General features: G+C 43.7%; 1 protein-coding gene across 50 annotated transcripts in view; it reads right to left on the bottom strand.

Annotated features, from left to right (window-relative positions):
- The window catches only part of LOC125740851 (obscurin-like), a 96,760-nt gene that overhangs the window by 53,533 nt on the left and 24,200 nt on the right, over positions 1 to 19,027 (bottom strand). For 25 of the 50 annotated variants that reach the window (XM_049012583.1, XM_049012606.1, XM_049012589.1 and 22 more), the window contains 25 exons: positions 18,358 to 18,633; positions 17,402 to 17,677; positions 16,448 to 16,723; positions 15,360 to 15,635; positions 14,680 to 14,955; positions 13,995 to 14,261; positions 13,232 to 13,501; positions 12,763 to 13,029; positions 12,403 to 12,669; positions 11,723 to 11,835; positions 11,229 to 11,382; positions 10,439 to 10,600; positions 10,193 to 10,297; positions 9,024 to 9,290; positions 8,387 to 8,656; positions 6,759 to 7,025; positions 5,965 to 6,231; positions 5,389 to 5,655; positions 4,897 to 5,166; positions 4,555 to 4,821; positions 4,123 to 4,389; positions 3,013 to 3,285; positions 2,212 to 2,475; positions 903 to 1,169; positions 162 to 428 (listed from right to left, as the gene is read on the bottom strand). In XM_049012583.1, coding sequence (XP_048868540.1) covers positions 162 to 428; positions 903 to 1,169; positions 2,212 to 2,475; positions 3,013 to 3,285; positions 4,123 to 4,389; positions 4,555 to 4,821; positions 4,897 to 5,166; positions 5,389 to 5,655; positions 5,965 to 6,231; positions 6,759 to 7,025; positions 8,387 to 8,656; positions 9,024 to 9,290; positions 10,193 to 10,297; positions 10,439 to 10,600; positions 11,229 to 11,382; positions 11,723 to 11,835; positions 12,403 to 12,669; positions 12,763 to 13,029; positions 13,232 to 13,501; positions 13,995 to 14,261; positions 14,680 to 14,955; positions 15,360 to 15,635; positions 16,448 to 16,723; positions 17,402 to 17,677; positions 18,358 to 18,633 — 6,198 coding nt within the window. The remainder of the gene's footprint in view (positions 1 to 161; positions 429 to 902; positions 1,170 to 2,211; positions 2,476 to 3,012; positions 3,286 to 4,122; positions 4,390 to 4,554; positions 4,822 to 4,896; positions 5,167 to 5,388; positions 5,656 to 5,964; positions 6,232 to 6,758; positions 7,026 to 8,386; positions 8,657 to 9,023; positions 9,291 to 10,192; positions 10,298 to 10,438; positions 10,601 to 11,228; positions 11,383 to 11,722; positions 11,836 to 12,402; positions 12,670 to 12,762; positions 13,030 to 13,231; positions 13,502 to 13,994; positions 14,262 to 14,679; positions 14,956 to 15,359; positions 15,636 to 16,447; positions 16,724 to 17,401; positions 17,678 to 18,357; positions 18,634 to 19,027) is intronic. The other 25 variants (XM_049012616.1, XM_049012613.1, XM_049012597.1 and 22 more) reach the window with 19 other exon arrangements.

Here is a 19,027-nt window from a genome sequence, read left to right on the forward strand (position 1 = left end):
TTAACTCTTCAATCAGAGAACCATACCAGCATATCGACAGGAAACTATACATAATCATTTTTCCATGTGTATTCCTTTTCTAGTGATCTATTCACCGAACAAACGTTTATTAAAGTGCAAATAGGTTCCAGTTGCTTTGTAAAACCAAGCATTCCTCCTACCGTTGACTGTGAGGTGTGCTGAAGTCACTTGGCTTCCACATACGCAGCTGTAGTCTCCTGCATCCACAAGTGCCAGGTCAGTGATCTTCAGCTCAGCACTGGCCTCTTTCTGCTTCATATGGAACTTGTCTCCTGACTTGAGCACATCCTTCCCCTTCCTCCACTCCACTGTAGACCCAGGTTTGGAGAGCTCACACCGCAATGTAACACCGCTGCCCTCGTTGGCAGTCTGATCCCTCAGCTGCTCTTTAAACGTTACGGGAAGTGCTGGAGATGTTTCAGACATCAGTGAAAATGACGATGAAAAGTAAACCGGACGCGAAACCTCTATCAATTACAGAAAATCCAATGCTTATGCTCAAAGCTGTAATTAACAGAGTTAATAACCAGTTAGAAGGAGTTTAACGCTGATGAGGAAACTAACACAAAACAAGACAATGTACACAGCCAGAGACACTCAATATCAGGGGCAGGCAACCCTGATCCCCGAGTGCCAATATCCAGCAGGTTTTCCATCCTACCTGGACTCAGGAAAACCTCACCTGATCTCAGGTAGATAGTCACTCATTAGGTAGGATGGATACCGGCATTCTAGAATCAGGGTTGCTTAGTCCTGCTCAATACTCATAGTCCACTTTTTGGTTAGTCAATTACATGTGAACAAGTATACCAAGTTCACAGAAAAAAAGTTCACCCAGGAGAAACAAAAATAATGTGATGCACACAGTGGTGACATCCTACCATTGACCTGGACGTTAGCCGTGGTCCGTCTGTCCCCACACTGGCAGCAGTATTCCCCACTGTCTTCAGGCCTAACATCACTGATCTTCAGCTCAACGGAGCAGTCCTTCTGCTTCATCAGGAACTTGTCTCCCGGCTTCAGCACCACTCCACCCTTCCTCCACTCAACGGGGGCTCCAGATCTAGAGAGCTCACAGTGCAGGGTGACGCTCTCGCTTTCCTTGGCCTCCACGTCCTTCAGCCTTTCCTTAAAGTCGGCAGCCGCAGCTAAAATCAATAAGCACCATTTTACTGTGCAGAATCGAATGCAGCAACATTTCCCAAAGGTGATGGTGGGAAGCACAGCTGCTTCACGGACGATGTCTGGGAATTTTATCTCAAAATCTTGATTTTCAAAGATTTTCTATACTCGCATGTCCTATTCAGGGTCACGGTGCTCCGGATCCTATCCCAGAAGCTACTGGCGCAAATCAGGGAACAACCCAGGACAGGCTGAACTCCACACGCATGGAACCAGGGCGGAGACTCCAACCCTGGTCTCCAGAGCGGTGAGGCACACGGAATCTGTCCTTTTATGTATGTAATACAACTTACGGTAATATTATAGTACTTATATTCCTTCATTAGTCAAAACTAGGTAGGTATCAGACAGAGACAGACATGTTATATAACACGTAGTCAACAGACAAAATGATATGACATGCTGAGGAGATCATCTTTCACGGACAATTAATTGAAACCCTAATCGTTCTACTTGGTGATAAAATGCAAGAAAATAACGAACTAATGGCAAGCAAAAAAGCGACACACGCACGTAAAAAAATCTATAGGTAACAAAAAGATGATTTGCCGTTCTCTCCTAGAAAAGATGGCTGATTTGGATGCCGCAGATCCTGAAATCAGGCCATGGACAAACAGGGGACCTTCAGTCGGAAGTACTGGATGTATTGCAGGGATGCAGAAATTGTATAGTGCTCTTGAGCAATGTTTCTCAACCAGTCTTCTGGGATCCCCAGACAGTCCGATTTTTCGTTCTCTCCCAGCTCCAAACCAATCATGAACATCGAATACCTGCTAAAGGTGTTTCGGGTGCTGGGAGGGAGCAAAAATGTGGACCGTTTGGATTCCTGAGGAGTGCGTTGCTCTAGAGTACCAATACCGCTGGAAGTATAACGGCAAAAATTTGCTGGGTTAGAAAAAGAAGACAGAAAAGGGGATTGCAGTGTAAGAGGAGAGGAGAAAAGAAATACACGAAAGAGAGAGGTGACTGAGCTCCATGATGTGGTTTTGAAAGAGAGTCTTCCCTTACCCTTCACTGTCACCTGGGCTCTGGTGGTGGCCAGCCCTGCCTCACACTCATAAACCCCTGTGTCCTTCTCCTCCAGCCTCCTAACCGTCAGCATGGCCTCCTTGTCAGAGTGACTCACAGCCCACTTGCTGGAGTCCCGGATCAAGCATCCATCCTTGTACCACTGGACATCACAACTCTTAGAGATCAAGCACGACAGCACCAAGTCCTCACCCTCCGTGGCCTCATAGTCCTCCAGTCCTTTAAGAATCACTGTAGGCCTCTCTAAAAAACACAAACCAGACAATGCTCTTCTTTGTAATTCCAGGTCACGCTCATGTCCCTCCACTCCTTCTCAGAAAACTTCCCAGTCTCTTTGCATGTTTCATAGGTACCAATGGTCAAGCCAGTTCTAAAACAGAATCTGCAATATTACACTCTGTAACTGTTTAAATCAGCCAAAATATGTGTGCTTATAATCAGCCAAAGGGGAGCAGATTTTAAATAATTATGATATGAATAATACAAAAATTCCAACACAAAAGCAGAAGCGATGGAGCATTTAGAGCTCCACAATATGTATTCATAGACATCGTGGACACCAAGGATGAAACAAAGATAGATCAGTGTCTTATGACGCTACAGAATGGTGTGGCGCTCTGCGACTATCCACAGGGTGCAAGAAGGTCCAGAAGGTATTAATTCCAGTGCAAAAAAAGAATCAAAGAGAGCATAAAATGAATGATTCCTGGCAGAACTTTCATGATGATGAGGGCAGGACAACAAAGCACTGGAATACTAGGCGATGAAAGATATGGTTACCTTTGACCATCAATGAGGCATAAGCAGTCTTATCCCCCGCCTCTACAGAGATGGTGCCCGAGTCTTTTCGTGTCAGCTTCTTCACAGTAAGGGTATGGTACCCACCAGGAAAGGCTTGGATTTCATTGTGGTCATTATTGTGCAGGGGAGTTTTGTCGAGGTACCACTGCACGCCGACATAATCGCCAGGGCTAATGCGACACGTAAATGCGGCCACGTCCCCCTCGAAACACTCAACATCTGCCGGTTCCTCCGTGATTTGCACTTTCTGACCTGGATGCAACATAAACATTGGAATGCATACCGATGACCTGACAAGATTCAACGGACTGGATTTCTTTCATGGTTAGAAGAATACTATCCATGTCAAAACAGTCGAAACCAAAAGGAATTCAACAAAAGAGCAACATGCATGACAAACTGCAGATATTGCAAGAGGTAAGGGAATCGCAGAAAATTCTCCCTTCCCAGCATCCAACTGACTGGGAACTGGGACCACCACTATCAACCAACACAATACCAGACAAAGGTCATCATACCACACCAACCAGCTGAAGACAAAACATGAAACAAGAGAAAACAGCAAAGGCAGAATTGCAGAATCTTCTAAACAAGAACTGAGCAAACAAGATGACTGTGTGTAGATCAAGAATACATATTTAACAGCAGAAACACAGCCATGCAACTGGTTCAAAAATAGCTTCAAATGTACATAAACCTGATCTGTTGTACAGCCCTTTTTCTGAAGAAACTCCACAACAGACATGCATAAAACCAGCGATAATGAATCAACTAGTAATTTATACTACAGTAAGAAAAACATGAGCAACAGTCAAGAGGCCAGACACATACTATCTCAGCCTAAGGGAACATTCCCAGAAGTCTAGCTAATGTTATATGACGTTTTTCATTTGGCAGACAACATTCTTACTGTAACATTGATGTTAAATTGTTGGGCGGTACATTTCTTGAACATTCTACAGCTTCAAGTCATCTTGGATTTCAAACCAGGCACCATATCCCAAGGTCCAGATACCAATCACTGCACTAACTTCTGACCTTTAAGTCAGCTCTCAGTGCCGACCAAGCCATGGAACACTCAGGTCTTACCTTGCACCACAACTCGCGCCCTGGTCTGGGCAGAGCCCACGTCACAGTAGTAGGTGTCACCGTCACTCTTCTGCAGTCCCCGGATGCTGAGGGCGAGGACGTTCCCCAGCTGCCTCATCTCGTACCTGCCGCCCGCCTTCAGCTCTGTCACTCCCTTCCGCCAGGTCACCTTGCTTGCAGGCCACTTGGTTTCACACTCCAGCGTCGCTGAGCCCTTCTCCTCGGCCTGGATGTCCTGCAGCTCCCTTATAAAGATATGGTCCCTTTCTAGAGGCAGGATTTAAAAAGAGTAGATTTGACCCCTCCTGACAGATAAATATGATGACAAGGGCATAGTTTGTAAAAGCTTTCCCACACAAATCCAGAAAATATGAGTACTGTACGCTTTCAGCGTACATAGAAATACAGCATTACGGAGACCCTCTATCTTGCCTTTGACTTCCAGCTTGGCTGTTGTAGTGGCACCATCGATCTCGCATGCATACTCCCCAGAATCCTTAGCTGTGGCTCCACGGATCACCAGTTTGGCAACGGCTTCCATCTGGGTGATGTCATACTTCTGCCCCTTCCTTATAGCCTTTCCATCCTTGGACCATTTGATATTGACCCCTGGCCGGGTGGTCTCACAGCTAAGCTCAACATCCTCACCCGGAGCAACACTGAGGTTCTGTAGCTGTTTGGTCACAACAATGGCTTTCCCTGTGGGAGAAAATTGAGAAACTCAGACATGGCACTAATTACATCAAGAAGAAGAGCAGAAGAGAGACAGCTTACCCTTCACAGATAATGTAGTTGAGGAACTGAGGCCTTTGATGGCGAAGATGACATCCCCTGCTTCAGCCTCAGTCACTCCCTTAATAGTCAACGTGTACTTGCGGCCCTTACTAGAGATTTGGTAGCGACCGCCATGAGTCACGGGTTTTCCATTCACTGTCCAGGAGCATTGGTCAGTGCTTTCCCGTGATAAGATACACTCAAAGCTACAGTTTTCACCCGCCTTGACCTCCATTGACTTCAGTCGTTTGGTGATGCCGATGGTCAAGTCTGCAGGTAACCCAAGGAGAAAAATGAGTGCCCTTCAACCGAGTCATCGGAGGAACAATCAACATGGACAGTTCACTGCAACATCTGAAGTGTGCATTCAAATAATTCTTTAAAGTTTTTTAAGTTAATCTTAACTTAATTGATCCCAGGGAGAAATTCTGGGATTTATTGAATACTTTTCGGGTTTTTGTGCTTCCTGTACTCAGGTTACTAAATACATACCCTGTACCGTGACCTTCGACTTGGCCAGGTCTGTGCCAAGGTCACAGGTGTACTCTCCGGTGTCTTCCTGTGTGAGGTCATGAATTTTAAGACCCAAAGCCTTTCCTGTATGCAAGAGCTCGTACTTGTCACTTGCAGCCAGGACTACACCATCCTTTCTCCAGACGGGAGAGACTCGTGACTTTGAGGCCTCACATTCCAGAGTAACCGTGCCTTGGTCCTCCCCCATCACGTCATCCAGGGATTTGAGGAACACTGCACGCTTCTCTGGGGGAATGAATAATAATATTGACGGCATCATATAGGAAATCCTCAAGGAGTAGCCAACATTCTTCGATCAATTTATACTGATGTATGTATTGACGCGACTGCAGTAAAACTGTAGGATTCCAACACAGGGAAGCAAAATATATTCCCAGTGGCCTTTAAGATGACCGAAAAAACTTGGCTTTTAACAGAACTCACATGTCCCAATAGAATCACTTATTACTCAAGTCTCAAGTGCTCCACTTTATTCCAGGCTATGGCGTCATTAGTAAAGGACCAGCAGCTGGATCCATCATTGATGATTCTCACCTTTGACCTTGAGGGAGGCAGATTCTTTGATCTCCCTGACCTTTATGGTAATGGTGCCCCCATCTTCTGGTGCCAGGCGCCTCAAAGTGAGGGTGTGTGCTTTTCCCACGTGTTGGATTTCGTTGACATCATTGGAGCAGAGCGCCCTGTCATTGAGCAGCCACTGCAACTCCTCGTCGGTGTAGTTCAACTCACAGGTGAAGGTAGCATCACCATCTTCATCCACCTGGACATCTTGCAGGTGCTTGGTGATCTTCACTTTCCTCTCTATGGTTACAGGGGAAAGGCTATAATTTGTAGATACACTCATAGTTTTAAGTGAACCATAACAAGGAGAAAAAGGAACTTGAGAATCCACAATGGGGGGGAACCTGAGATATTGAAGTTATTTTAACTTTTTTAACTTCTACTGACAAAAAATTGCAATTGACAATATGGAAAAACACCAGCTATTCTGTGTTTCACAATCTAGGTTTTCATAATTTATGTTTTTTTGATTGAACATGTCAAAAATAACAAACTTACTAAGGTTGATTACACCCATTTTAGTCTATTTGGTTTCTTGGTGATCGTTTCAAGTGCAGCTTTAAAACTGTCTGAGTCAATAACAACAAGTGTACATAATTCATTAGGACAGAAAAATCACTATGCATGGCATCAGGATCTAAGGCCGAGAAAAAGTGTGCTGCAAAATCTGTAGGGGCTGCAGGACATCCCGGTCGAGGAGAAGGGCTCAGCAACACTGGAGTGTGAACTTAAGGATGGTAACCCATGCAAATATCCAAACCTCTGACCTTCCACTGTGAGGGTCGCCTTGGTCTCCGCTGGCCCAGCCTGGCAGCGGTACTCTCCAGAGTCTCCACCCACCAGGTCCATAATGATGAGTTCCACACGGGCTGTGTCTTGCCTCATCCTGTACTTCTTAGAAGCCTCCAGGAGAATCTGGCCTTTAAACCAGCAGACTTCCTTGGGTGGGGCAGAGAACTTGCAGGTAAGGGTGACAGACTCTTTCTCCTTGGCTGTGGCATTTTTCATGGGCAGTGCAATCTCCAGGGGGCGCTCTAATCAAGGAAGCACAATAAATATGGAAAAATAAATGAATGTTTTTCATGCACAAGGATGAAAACATCCATCCATCCATTTTCCAAACCGCTTATCATACTGGGTCGCGGGGGGTCCGGAGCCTATCCCGGAAGCAATGGGCACGAGGCAGGGAACAACCCAGGATGGGGGCCAGCCCATCGCAGGGCACACTCACACACCATTCACTCTCACATGCACACCTACGGGCAATTTAGCAACTCCAATTTGCCTCAGCATGTTTTTGGACTGTGGGGGAAACCGGAGTAGCCAGAGGAAACCCCACGACGACATGGGGAGAACATGCAAACTCCACACACATGTGACCCAGGCGGAGACTCGAACCCGGGTCCCAGAGGTGTGAGGCAACAGTGCTAACCACTGCACACCATGCCACCCCAGGACGAAAACATAAAATTATAAAATATATATTTTTAGAAAATTACATACTTCTGTACAAATAAGTCTTGCCCCTTTTTCTCTAATAAATATTTGCTACCTGTATCATCTTAAAAGTTACAATTTATTTATCAGATGGTTTTATCAAACTTGAAGTACAATTGAAAGTGAGGCCAGGACTCCCCAAACTACACTAAAGGTTACTGGCCTTGCTCAGGGACCCAAATACTGGTGACCTCCTGACCACAAGCATAGAGTCTTCAGGCACTGAACCACACGCACCATAACCGAAACACGCTTCGAAATAAAATTCATTAAGAAACTGCAACAATACTGTATGGGTGCAAAGTTTCCAAAACCACAATACAGTACAAACTGCATGCAAATGTCTCACAGAAATGGTTGAAAGGGAAAAAAATTTGAATGTTTTGAGATTATTCAATTCATTTTTATTTTTAGCCAAAAATTAGGATTTCATCATTTTGCTCATTTGACTTCATCTGCCGGCCCCTGGAGGTTTGGGCTTCCCCTTTGAGTCTAGGTCCCTCCCAAAGCTTCTTCCTTCTAAGGAGTTTTTCCTTGCCACTGTCGCCTCTGACTTGCTCACTGGGAGCTCTGGGCAGGGATAATCTGAAGCGCTTTGAGACAATATAATGTAGTTAAAGTGCGCTAGACAAATAAACCTGAAATTAATTTTCTTTTTGCTGTGAAACTCCAAAGGCTGGTGTCCCAACAGTTCCCACCTGATGCTCATCTCCTACAACTTCTACCTGCTATCTGAATAAAATCTATTGCCATTGCTCTTCAAATCCATTTACTTTCTTCATCAGGAATGTCCACTGTCTTATTAAGCCGGAAAGTCTCCTACCAGAGAATCCAACCGTAAACGTGACAGATCCAAACGTAACGACGCTCCATGATGACAAATGACTGCCAGGCTTACCTTTCACAGTAAGCTGAGCCACTGATTTGCTCTTTCCAGCTGTGAACTGCACTGGTCCCGACATTGTAGGTGTAGTCTTCTTGAAGGTAAGCCGGTGTATTCTTCCATCCTGCTCGATCTGCACGTCGCTGTCTACCTTAAGCGGCTCACCGCTCAGCAGCCACTTGGGCGCCTTAACTGCATCCACGCTGATCTCAACTTCAAATCGCGCCAGTCCAGGCTCTGTTACCTCGACCGCGCTCAGCTCCCGCACGATGCTGATGGCTTGCTCTGGTAGGACCGGGCGTGGGTGGAAACCAGCGACAAACCTTTAATCACCATTTCAATTACACGCAAAGGCCACCAGATGGCTTAACTGCAGGTGGCTTCATTTTATTGGTTTAAATTTAATTGGATTTCAATTTATAATGATTCAATTGTTTCAAATCATCTGAAGAAAAATGCAAAATAATATAGATTAACTCCATTTACATTTATGTCGCTATGAAAAACTAAAACTAAATAACCAGGGGATTGGCAGAGAAGTGCTGGTTTTCTTTGCAGGATTGTACCATAGAATTATTTTGGTGGATATTTCCAAGGTCTTTTGCTTGTATGCTCTGAATTACAGAGCCATCTCAATACTGCTACTCATTACCTTCTACTAACAGCTTGCAAGACGTGTTATCATCAACTGCATCGCAGATGTAGGTGTCCTCGTCCTCAGAGTCCACGTCGTTAATGGTGAGCTTCCTGTAGACGTTCTCGCTGACGATTTCATACTTCCTACCAGGCTGGATCTCCACCTTATTCTTGTACCACGTAACCCTGGCATTAGCTCGAGAGACGTGACATTCTAAGTGGGCACGATGTTTGTACATGGCAATCTTATCCTTGAGTTTCTTCACAAACTTTACCGGCAGCTCTGCAATGGCAGGAAATAGCATGAACGAGTCAGTTCACATAGCTGTTACAATGAATGCAGCAAAGCTGATAATTTCAAAGAACTGAGAGTCTTTCCTTGATCCACTGTAATATGTTCCTGTCATTCCAATGAATTCCGTGTGTTATCGACTTATCTCCCCAAGAAGATCCATAGAAATACATAACTGCACAGGCAAATTTTGAAAGGCTAACTTCACATCTACTCCATTGCCATCATCTATTTCCCTGTGTTTGTTGTTCATTGCTTCTTGGCAAGCTAGAACTTCCCAAAAGCTCCAGGTCATATTTGCCCATTCTTGACTTCGTTGAATGTTAGACTGGACATAATGGCAAGGCTCCACAGCAGAGTTCCACTTCACAGAGCTATCCGGCTGAGTCTCAGAACCTCAGCGGTACCTCAGAGCATCTCAGGGTTCAGTGTTTTGATTCATCTTCTCCTCCTGCTGTACCTAGTGATGATTTTGTTTTATAATCTCTCTTCCTATTTTCTCACAGTTTTGTTGCTCCAGTGATGTGGAACCATTCTCCTGTTCCCCTTGATGCAGAAGGATTTCTAAGAGCTTCCACGTCACTAGATACTATGAGCTCCATAGGTTCATACTGTTAATGGTCTGACATGCTCACCATAAAAACAACTACAGGGTCAACAACGATGACTATTTCCAGGAAAACAACTACAGATCAAAGTCTTCCAAAGACTCACTCAGGAACGTTGATACTTTGAACATTGACCATATACCATTATAAGCATACAACATGAATTTTGCATAAATACAGCGGAATTTAAAGCTTCTGAAAATCAAAAGATGTTTTTAATATTCAAAATTCATAAGGCTACTGCAATAAAATGCTAAGGGATACGCACAAGAAAACTTTGCTCACCTTTAACTTTCAGTTTCGCTGTTGAGCAAGCTTTTTCTGCTGTGAACTTAATCTCACCTACATCCTCTGGACTCACAGACTTGAATAACAACACATAGGTTTGACCTGTGGCAATAACAAAAAATGAAGCAAAGCTAATATTATTGCGATACTCCTTCACAGTGTACTTAAATGTAGCATCCTAGGGAGAAGCTTCATAAATCCTAATCAGAAGTCAGGCTTGCTGAAGTACTCAAACTGACTCACCCTCTTGTCTCAACTTGATATTGTCGCCAGCCTTGATCTTGGTGTCGTTTTTGTACCACTGACAATCCACCTCGTCATGGGAGATCTCACACATAAAGGTTGCACTGTCCTTTTCCATTACCTCGGTGTCCTCGAGTTTCTTCACTATCTTGATATCACGAGCTGCAGTACAAGAGGCCAATAGAAAAGATGCCGTATTGGTTATAGTGAGGTAAAATCTTGAGAATAAAGCAGGGTAACACTTTACTAGTGGAGGCACAAGTAACTTAGTAACTGAGTCACCACTCAAGTACAAACCTCATGAAACACATCAACCGCTAGGATTAACGATGAATGAACATGGGATGAGTATGTAACTAACACACAGTTTCTGGGTAATCGATATATTAAAGAAGAGTGCACTACAACATTACATGTGCCTCCCCAAGTCAAGTTTTACCAGAAACCTTGATCATCCAAACATCCATCCATCATCTCCCGCTTGATCCGAGGTCAAGTACAGCACAACATTATAATCATAATGTTATAAAACCTTTTGCATAATATCCCAATTGACCCTAACAATTGTTGCCTTACAACTTGGGGTTCAAGTCCCATCTTAGCTCTGTCTTTGAAGGTTAAGTGTGTCTGTGTGTGTGCCCCGTAATGACCTAGCATCCTACCCACGGTGTACCCCAGCTGCCTTAGGACAGGCTCCAGACCCCTGCAGCCCTGACTAAGATAAGTAGTTAGAAGATGGATAGATTAAGATAGTCATGTTGCAGGAAGAATGAATTTGCGAATAACACACCGTGCACAGTGAGCTTGGCTGCGGTTTTGTCATCAGTCACGTCACAAACATACAAGCCTTGGTCCTCGTAGGCACACTTGTGTATCTGGAGACTTCTCTTGCAACCCTGTGAGATGATGCCAAACTTCTTCCCTGGCTTAAGTTCGGCCGCATCCTGAAGGTAAGAGATCTTTCCATTAGGGACCACATGCAAATGACCCTAAAACATGCAGGCCTGTTTAGTCCCTGTCCTTTCATGCTTTCCAAGGTCCTTTGCTTTCATTTCCCCTCCCAGTATAAAACCATCTCATCTCCCAACTACCAAATAAAGTCACCATTCCTTTCACTCCTGTCACATGATCATGATTTTCGCCCAGCCCAAGTATAAAAGCGACAAATGAAAAGCAAAATTGACCAGCAGTTTCACAGCATGACTGGATTATTTTAAAAAGAATTCATGCAGCATATAAGGTCCATCTGGTGGACAGATTTTATGGCAAGTGATACTGGCCCACCTTGAACCATTTCACATCTGCATTGGCTCTGGAGATCTCACACTCAAATATAACCTTCTCCTTCTCGGGAACCTTGATGTCTTGAAGTGTTTTTGTAATTTTTACCGGAGGTTCTGCAGAAGCCCAGGACATCAGTGTGTCATATTTCAAATATAAGCTCACTCATTTAATTAGCATTTTTTTCTTAAAACATTTGGTAACACTATTCATTAAGTACAATCTTCATAAAGAATTCATAGAACATTAACAAGCATCATGTAAGTATACCTTAAAATCCTAACATCCCTTAACAGCTTCATAGTTTATAGTATACATTAGTGTATACTACAGCATGTACCATATGTTCTATGAATGCATTATAAATGCATCAGGAGGGTGCACTGAATGGTCTATGAATGCATTATAAAAGCATTATAAAGGTTCAGTTAATGTAAAGCGTTCCCAAACATTTTCACACAAAACACATAATGTTACAATGCAAAAGATAATCTTAGAAATTTAGGCACACCTGCATACATTATAAATATGTGATACATTATCTTCCAAGGATTTAGACCAATATTACAATAAATACTTGAGTATGAATCTCACAGTAATATTAAGACAGAGTAACAGTAATGATATCCATGGAGATAAAGAAACAGTCTTGTGTGAATAACATGTGGTGTTTGAGGTAATACCTGTGACAGTAAGCCTGCAGGAAGTGTGGGCCCCCTCGGCCTGGAAAGATATCATTCCTGCATCCTCCTTCTTGAGCTGGGACAATGTGAGCGTGTGCTTCTTGCCCAGGACGGTGAAGTGGCAGCTGGTTCCTGCTCTCACCCGAATCCCACCCTTGGTCCACGAACCCTCTACGTTGGCATGATTTAACTCCACCTCCAGTGTCACCGTCTCCTTCTCGTTGGCCTTCAGGTCCTCCAGCCCCTTCACCACCTTGATCTTCCTCACTGCAGGAGGAAGGAACACTCTCAGATAGGCAGTAATGGCAGCGAAGACCAAGACCTTGTGGAAGATACTTCAGTACAGGAAGGCTGACTTACTCTCCACAGTGAGTTTAGCCTGTGTCTTGTCATCCAACGTCTCACAGGAGTAGTAGCCCCGGTCGCCCTGAGTGACCTTCTTCAGGACGAGGGTCTGCTTGCTTCCGTCAACACAGATCTCCACGTTGGGCCCAGGCTGCAGAATCACACCATTCTTCATCCATTTGACCTCAGGGGACGGCCTGCTAATCTCCACCTCCAACTTGGCTTCCTCCTCCTCCTCCACAGTGAGGTTCTCCAACTTCTTCTTGAAGGTCACCGGGATGCCTGCCAAAGGAATCACAAATGTTAGTCTCTTACCTGGGCACTAAACTGGCCTTCAGTAATTACCAACATTTTAAGCCATTTTGATTATAGGCATTTCATACTACTGCGAAATAATGTGGATTATTAAATAAAATACACTAAATGTGAATTGACTGATAAATGGACACACAGTTCCCTCAAAGGCACACTATGAAATACTCACGCTGCACTTGGAGGTTGGCCTTAGAGACTTTGCCCTCAGCATCTGCTGTTATCTCCCCTGCATCCTCTTTGCTTATGTTAGTGACAGTCAGGGTGTGGCTGGTCCCCTCATGCGTGATCTTGAATTTGGGCCCCGAGAGGACAGGTATTCCATCGCGGAACCACTTCACGGTGACATCGGCAGGAGTCACGCTACATTTAAACGTGGCGTCTCTGCCTTCCATTGCTGCCACGTTGTTCAGCTTGGCTGTGAATCGCACCAGCTTAGGTGCTGCAGAAGAGCACAAATCCTCTTCATCATATATTAGATTTAATACATTTTTAATACAATAAATGTCACCCAGAAAACTCTGCCATCGTTCCTAGTAGAAAAGCAGCATTTTTGGGTACGCAAGAACAGTGTAATTAATATGAAACAATACAGAATAAATGCAGAGGTGAAAAGTTCAAATTCAGATAGTACAACTCCAGACTAACCAACCAGCTGAGTACTCTGTGACTATGACTCTTTATACTCAATCAACTAAACTGGTTGGACGACATTTTTGCTTGGATTTGTATTTTCTGAACCTGAGCTTCTGAATAAAAGTATACAAAACCATCAACAAATTCTCGTGTCTTTCAAATTTTCTTGGCTTATTAATTTCCTTTTATCCCCAATGTAAAAATCATAACTTCATGCGTAAGTAGCATTCCAACCTCTCCCTGCCTTGTAGAGTATGGCTATTGCCAAAAACATTCAATGGTTTTAGTGCCCTACTAACCTGTAGTGGTCATCTTAGCAGAAGTCTTGTCGTCTTTGGACTCGCAGCTGTACTCGCCCTCATCTTCTTTGGCAACAGTCGTCATGGTCAGGACCCGCCTCACGCCATCAGTGGTGATGTGGTTCTTGCTGCTTGGTTTAATCTCAATGCCATTCCGGCGCCAGACCACGTCACCTTTGACCCGATTCAGCTCACAGGCCATGATCAAGGTGCCACCAAGCTCTACGGCCATCGGTTCAAGTGGCACAACGAACTTCAAAGGAGGCTCTAAAACCACAGGGAAAAAATCAATTAAGAAGAAAAGTATGACAAATTAGTCCTAAGACCCATTAAACAATGTGTACAGAATATTGACAATACAATACAGATTGCAGACTGTACATTTACCGGAAAATACTAAAGAATTTATGTGTAATCCTCTCCTGAATTACTGGTATACAGCATTCTTGGATACAGAATCCTATTCAGACCATTTAGCTTCTACCATTAAATATCATCTAATTTCAGTGATGGTACTTTCATTTTGTTTTCTCACCATGGTAATAACATACATGAATGAGGCAGAGTTGTAATTAAATTTTATCTGTGAATTCAAGACTTCAATGATATTTCGTCGCCAACCACTAGACTTTTCCTGTCTGCTTAGTCTATTTAACGTGACAAAGCTTAGAAAAGAAAAACTAACCTTTAACCAGAACCTTGAATTCCAGTTTATCCTCCGCTGTTTGGCAGGAGTAGGTTCCGCTGTCTTTCAGCTCGGTGGTCTTCACAATAAGGGTACGAGTAAGGCCATCCTTCTTGATCTCATACTTGATACCATCCTTCAGTTCCACGCCATCCCTGAACCACCTGACACCGGCATTCTCAGACATCAGCTCTGTGGTCAGAATGATACTCTCGCTCTCCTGTACCATTACTGTTTCCGTTATCGCTGCTTTCTTCTGGAATTTGGCAACACTTTCTATTCATGACAGAGAATGACAGAGACACGGAGGTCCACATAAAATGCTTTATGTTGTACTCCATACACCAACAACAGACAATAATACATTACAGTTAATGTAGAGATACCAGTTAGCCTAACTGCACGCCTGTGGACTGCAGAGGAAAACAGGCGTACCCGCAGGAACCCATCCTACATGGGGAGGATGTACAAACTTCACAAGTAAAGATCGAAATATAAGAATAAAGCATTCATTTTTGTCAAAATAGATTCAATCTCTCTGAACAAGAGTCCCGAAGTTTTCTATTTGTTTTCCTTTTCAGCCATAAAATCAAAGTCTCCACTGTAACTTCATGAGAACCAGCTAAAAACTCACACAAAACTAACAAACAAGGTGAATGAAGTCAATACCTATTACATACCTGCCACCTGTATTTTGAAGGCCAGTTTCTCTCCTCCAGCTTCACAGATGTATTCTCCAGCGTCAGTCTTCTCCACACTGTCCAGAACCAGCTGCCGGCTCTTGCCTTTAGCCTCCATGTGCATCTTCCTACTGGAGCTCAACATCTTCCCATCTTTGTACCATTTCACTTCGGTCTGGATGTCAGACACTTCACAGCTCAGAGAGGCCTTCTGTGAGAGAGTGGCTCTCACCTCCTTCTGCACAGACTCCTTATTGGCGAATGCAGCCTGCTTTTCTGAGGGAAACAAATGTTGGAATGGGCATGAAGGAACGTCAGACCTGCTGCTCTGGGAAAACAGAATCTGAACAGGACCACAGCAGATATAGCTCTGAACTTGACATGGAAGCGGGACTGCAGTCTCAGAGGAACCTCTATTACATACTCACGGTGACAGTGTAAATATGAAGGTTACCATTGCCTGGAACAATTACGTTCGTCTAACAACGGACAAAAACAAGAGCTTATATGGCACTAATTCCAGAGAGACAATGACAAGTTTCACCATCACATAGACAAACACAAACAATTATTGTTTCAAAAATCAAAACCATTGTAGGATCATACATGCACATACTACAGAGCTTAGATTCCAGGTGGTCTGAGACAAGGTCTAGCCTGGTATGAGAGGTACTCGCTGCCAAGGTATAAAAGTGGGGTCACTAACCCCCCTTGTGTGCCTAGGCCAGTGAGTACCTCTCATACCAGGGTAGGCCATCTCTCAGGCCACCTGGAATCTAAGCTCTGTCGTATGTGCATGTGTGATCCTACACCATGATGAGAGTTAAAGCACAATGAATCCAAGATGACCATATATAGACATCACTGGACTTCAAACCAATTGAATACAACAAACAAAAGACAAAACAGCAAGTTATATAGACAGCAGTCACAGATGGGCAAATGGCAACATATTCACCAAGACAGACACACATCAATGAGTATTGTGACAAATGTTAAAACATCCGTTTAATTTGGTAGAAGAAATCCAAGCATTTGATGACAAAAATCCTTCAACAAGGATAATAAAGTTGATGGCTCCTCCATACCTGCCACCTGTATTTTGAAGGCCAGTTTCTCTCCTCCAGCTTCACAGATGTATTCTCCAGCGTCAGTCTTCTCCACACTGTCCAGAACCAGCTGCCGGCTCTTGCCTTTAACCTCCATGTGCATCTTTCTACTGGAGCTCAACATCTTCCCGTCTTTGTACCATTTCACTTCGGTATGGATCTCAGACACTTCACAGCTCAGAGAGGCCTTCTGGGAGAGAGTGGCTCTCACCTCCTTCTGCACAGACTCTTTGTTAGCAAAAGCAGCTTGAGCTTCTGATGGAAAAATATCAAAACAGGCATGGAGAACCTTAACCTCTCTGTTGCTCAGAACATACCACAATCTGAGCATAACCATGATAGGCGTAACTGAAAACTCAAGATAAACGGAGTGGCTCAGAACTCCAACAATTGTGCATTACATGTCCATGATAACCTCTTAACAATGGAGATTATCTGGAATAATTAAATCCAGCTAACCACCTCCAAAACAAGAGAGTATATGGACACCAGTCCCAGAAAGACAAATATACACAATTATTATGTGAAGAATCAAAACCATGACTGGAGTTAAAGCACAATGACCATGGATGAATGTATACAGGCTTGACATTGTTATGAAAGCAACAGCAGCTCACTCTTCAGTCTTATAACAGCTTCACAAGTGTACAAAAAAGACTGACCGAGTCTAAGATTATATCCAGAGGAGCATCAATACGATCTCTCCATTCTGACCTGCGATTATGTGCTTAATAACATTCCAGAACAAGAAGACGCACTCAAAGTCTCTAAATGAGTTTCATGTTGCCTTGGTATTACATCCTGAAGTTGGAAGCCAGAATCTTCATAATGATGCCGTAATTGAAGTCTTCAAATAAGTATTTAGACAATTAATGAATCCCAGCACATATACTCAAAATCCAAAGATGAATAAACTTGATACCGGCTCCATACCTGCCACCTGTATTTTGAAGACCAGTTTCTCTCCTCCAGCTTCACAGATGTATTCTCCAGCGTCAGTCTTCTCCACACTGTCCAGAACCAGCTGCCGGCTCTTGCCTTTAATCTCCATGTGCATCTTTCTACTGGAGCTCAACATCTTCCCGTCTTTGTACCATTTCACTTCGGTCTGGATGTCAGACACTTCACAGGTCAGAGAGGCCTTCTGTGAGAGAGTGGCTCTCACCTCCTTCTGCACAGACTCCTTGTTAGCAAAAGCAGCTTGAGCTTCTGATGGAAAAATATCAAAACAGGCATGGAGAACCTTAACCTCTCTGTTGCTCAGAACATACCAGAATCTGAGCGTAACCATGACAGGCACTGCAGAAATCTCAAGATAAACGGAGTGGCTCAGGACTCCAATAATTGTGCATTACATGACCATGATAACCTCTTAACAATGGAGACTATCTGGAATAATTAAATCCAGCTAACCACCTCCAAAACAAGAGAGTATATGGACACCAGTCCCAGAAAGACAAATATACACAATTACTATGTGAAGAATCAAAACCATGACTGGAGGTAAAGCACAATGACCATGGTTGAATGTATACAGGCTTGACATTGTTATGAAAGCAACAGCAGTTCACTCTTCAGTCTTATTAACAGCTTCCCAAGTGTACAAAAAAGACCGACAGAGTCTAAGATTATATTCAGAGGAGCATGAATACGATCTCTCCATTCTGACCTGCGATTATGTCCTTAATAACATTCCAGAACAAGAAGACCCACGCAAAGTCTCTAAATGAGTTTGATGTTGCCTTAGTATTCCATTCTGAACTTGGAAGCCATCATCTTCATAATGATACCCTGATTGAAGTCTTCAAATAAGTATTTCACACAATCAATGAATCCCAGCATATATACTCAAAATCCAAAGATGAATAAACTTGATACCGACTCCATACCTGCCACCTGTATTTTGAAGGCCAGTTTCTCTCCTCCAGCTTCACAGATGTATTCTCCAGCATCAGTCTTCTCCACACTGTCCAGAACCAGCTGCCGGCTCTTGCCTTTAGCCTCCATGTGCATCTTTCTACTGGAGCTCAACATCTTCCCGTCTTTGTACCATTTCACTTCGGTCTGGATGTCAGACACTTCACAGCTCAGAGAGGCCTTCTGTGAGAGAGTGGCTCTCACCTCCTTCTGCACAGACTCCTTATTGGCGAATGCAGCCTGCTTTTCTGAGGGAAACAAATGTTGGAATGGGCATGAAGGAACGTCAGACCTGCTGCTCTGGGAAAACAGAATCTGAACTGGACCACAGCAGATACGGCTCTGAACTTGATATGGAAGCGGGACTGCAGTCTCAGAGGAACCTCTATTACGTACTCACGGTGACAGTCTAAATAAGAAGGTTACCATTGCCTGGAACAATTACGTTCGTCTAACAACGGACAAAAACAAGAGCTTATATGGCACTAATTCCAGAGAGACAATGACAAGTTTCACCACCAGATAGACAAACAGAAAGAATTATTGTTTCAAAAATCAAAACCATTGTAGGATCATACATGCACATACTACAGAGCTTAGATTCCAGGTGGTCTGAGACGAGGTCTAGCCTGGTATGAGAGG

This window comes from Brienomyrus brachyistius, chromosome 4 (assembly GCF_023856365.1).
Source record: "Brienomyrus brachyistius isolate T26 chromosome 4, BBRACH_0.4, whole genome shotgun sequence".
Classification (NCBI taxonomy): domain Eukaryota; kingdom Metazoa; phylum Chordata; class Actinopteri; order Osteoglossiformes; family Mormyridae; genus Brienomyrus; species Brienomyrus brachyistius.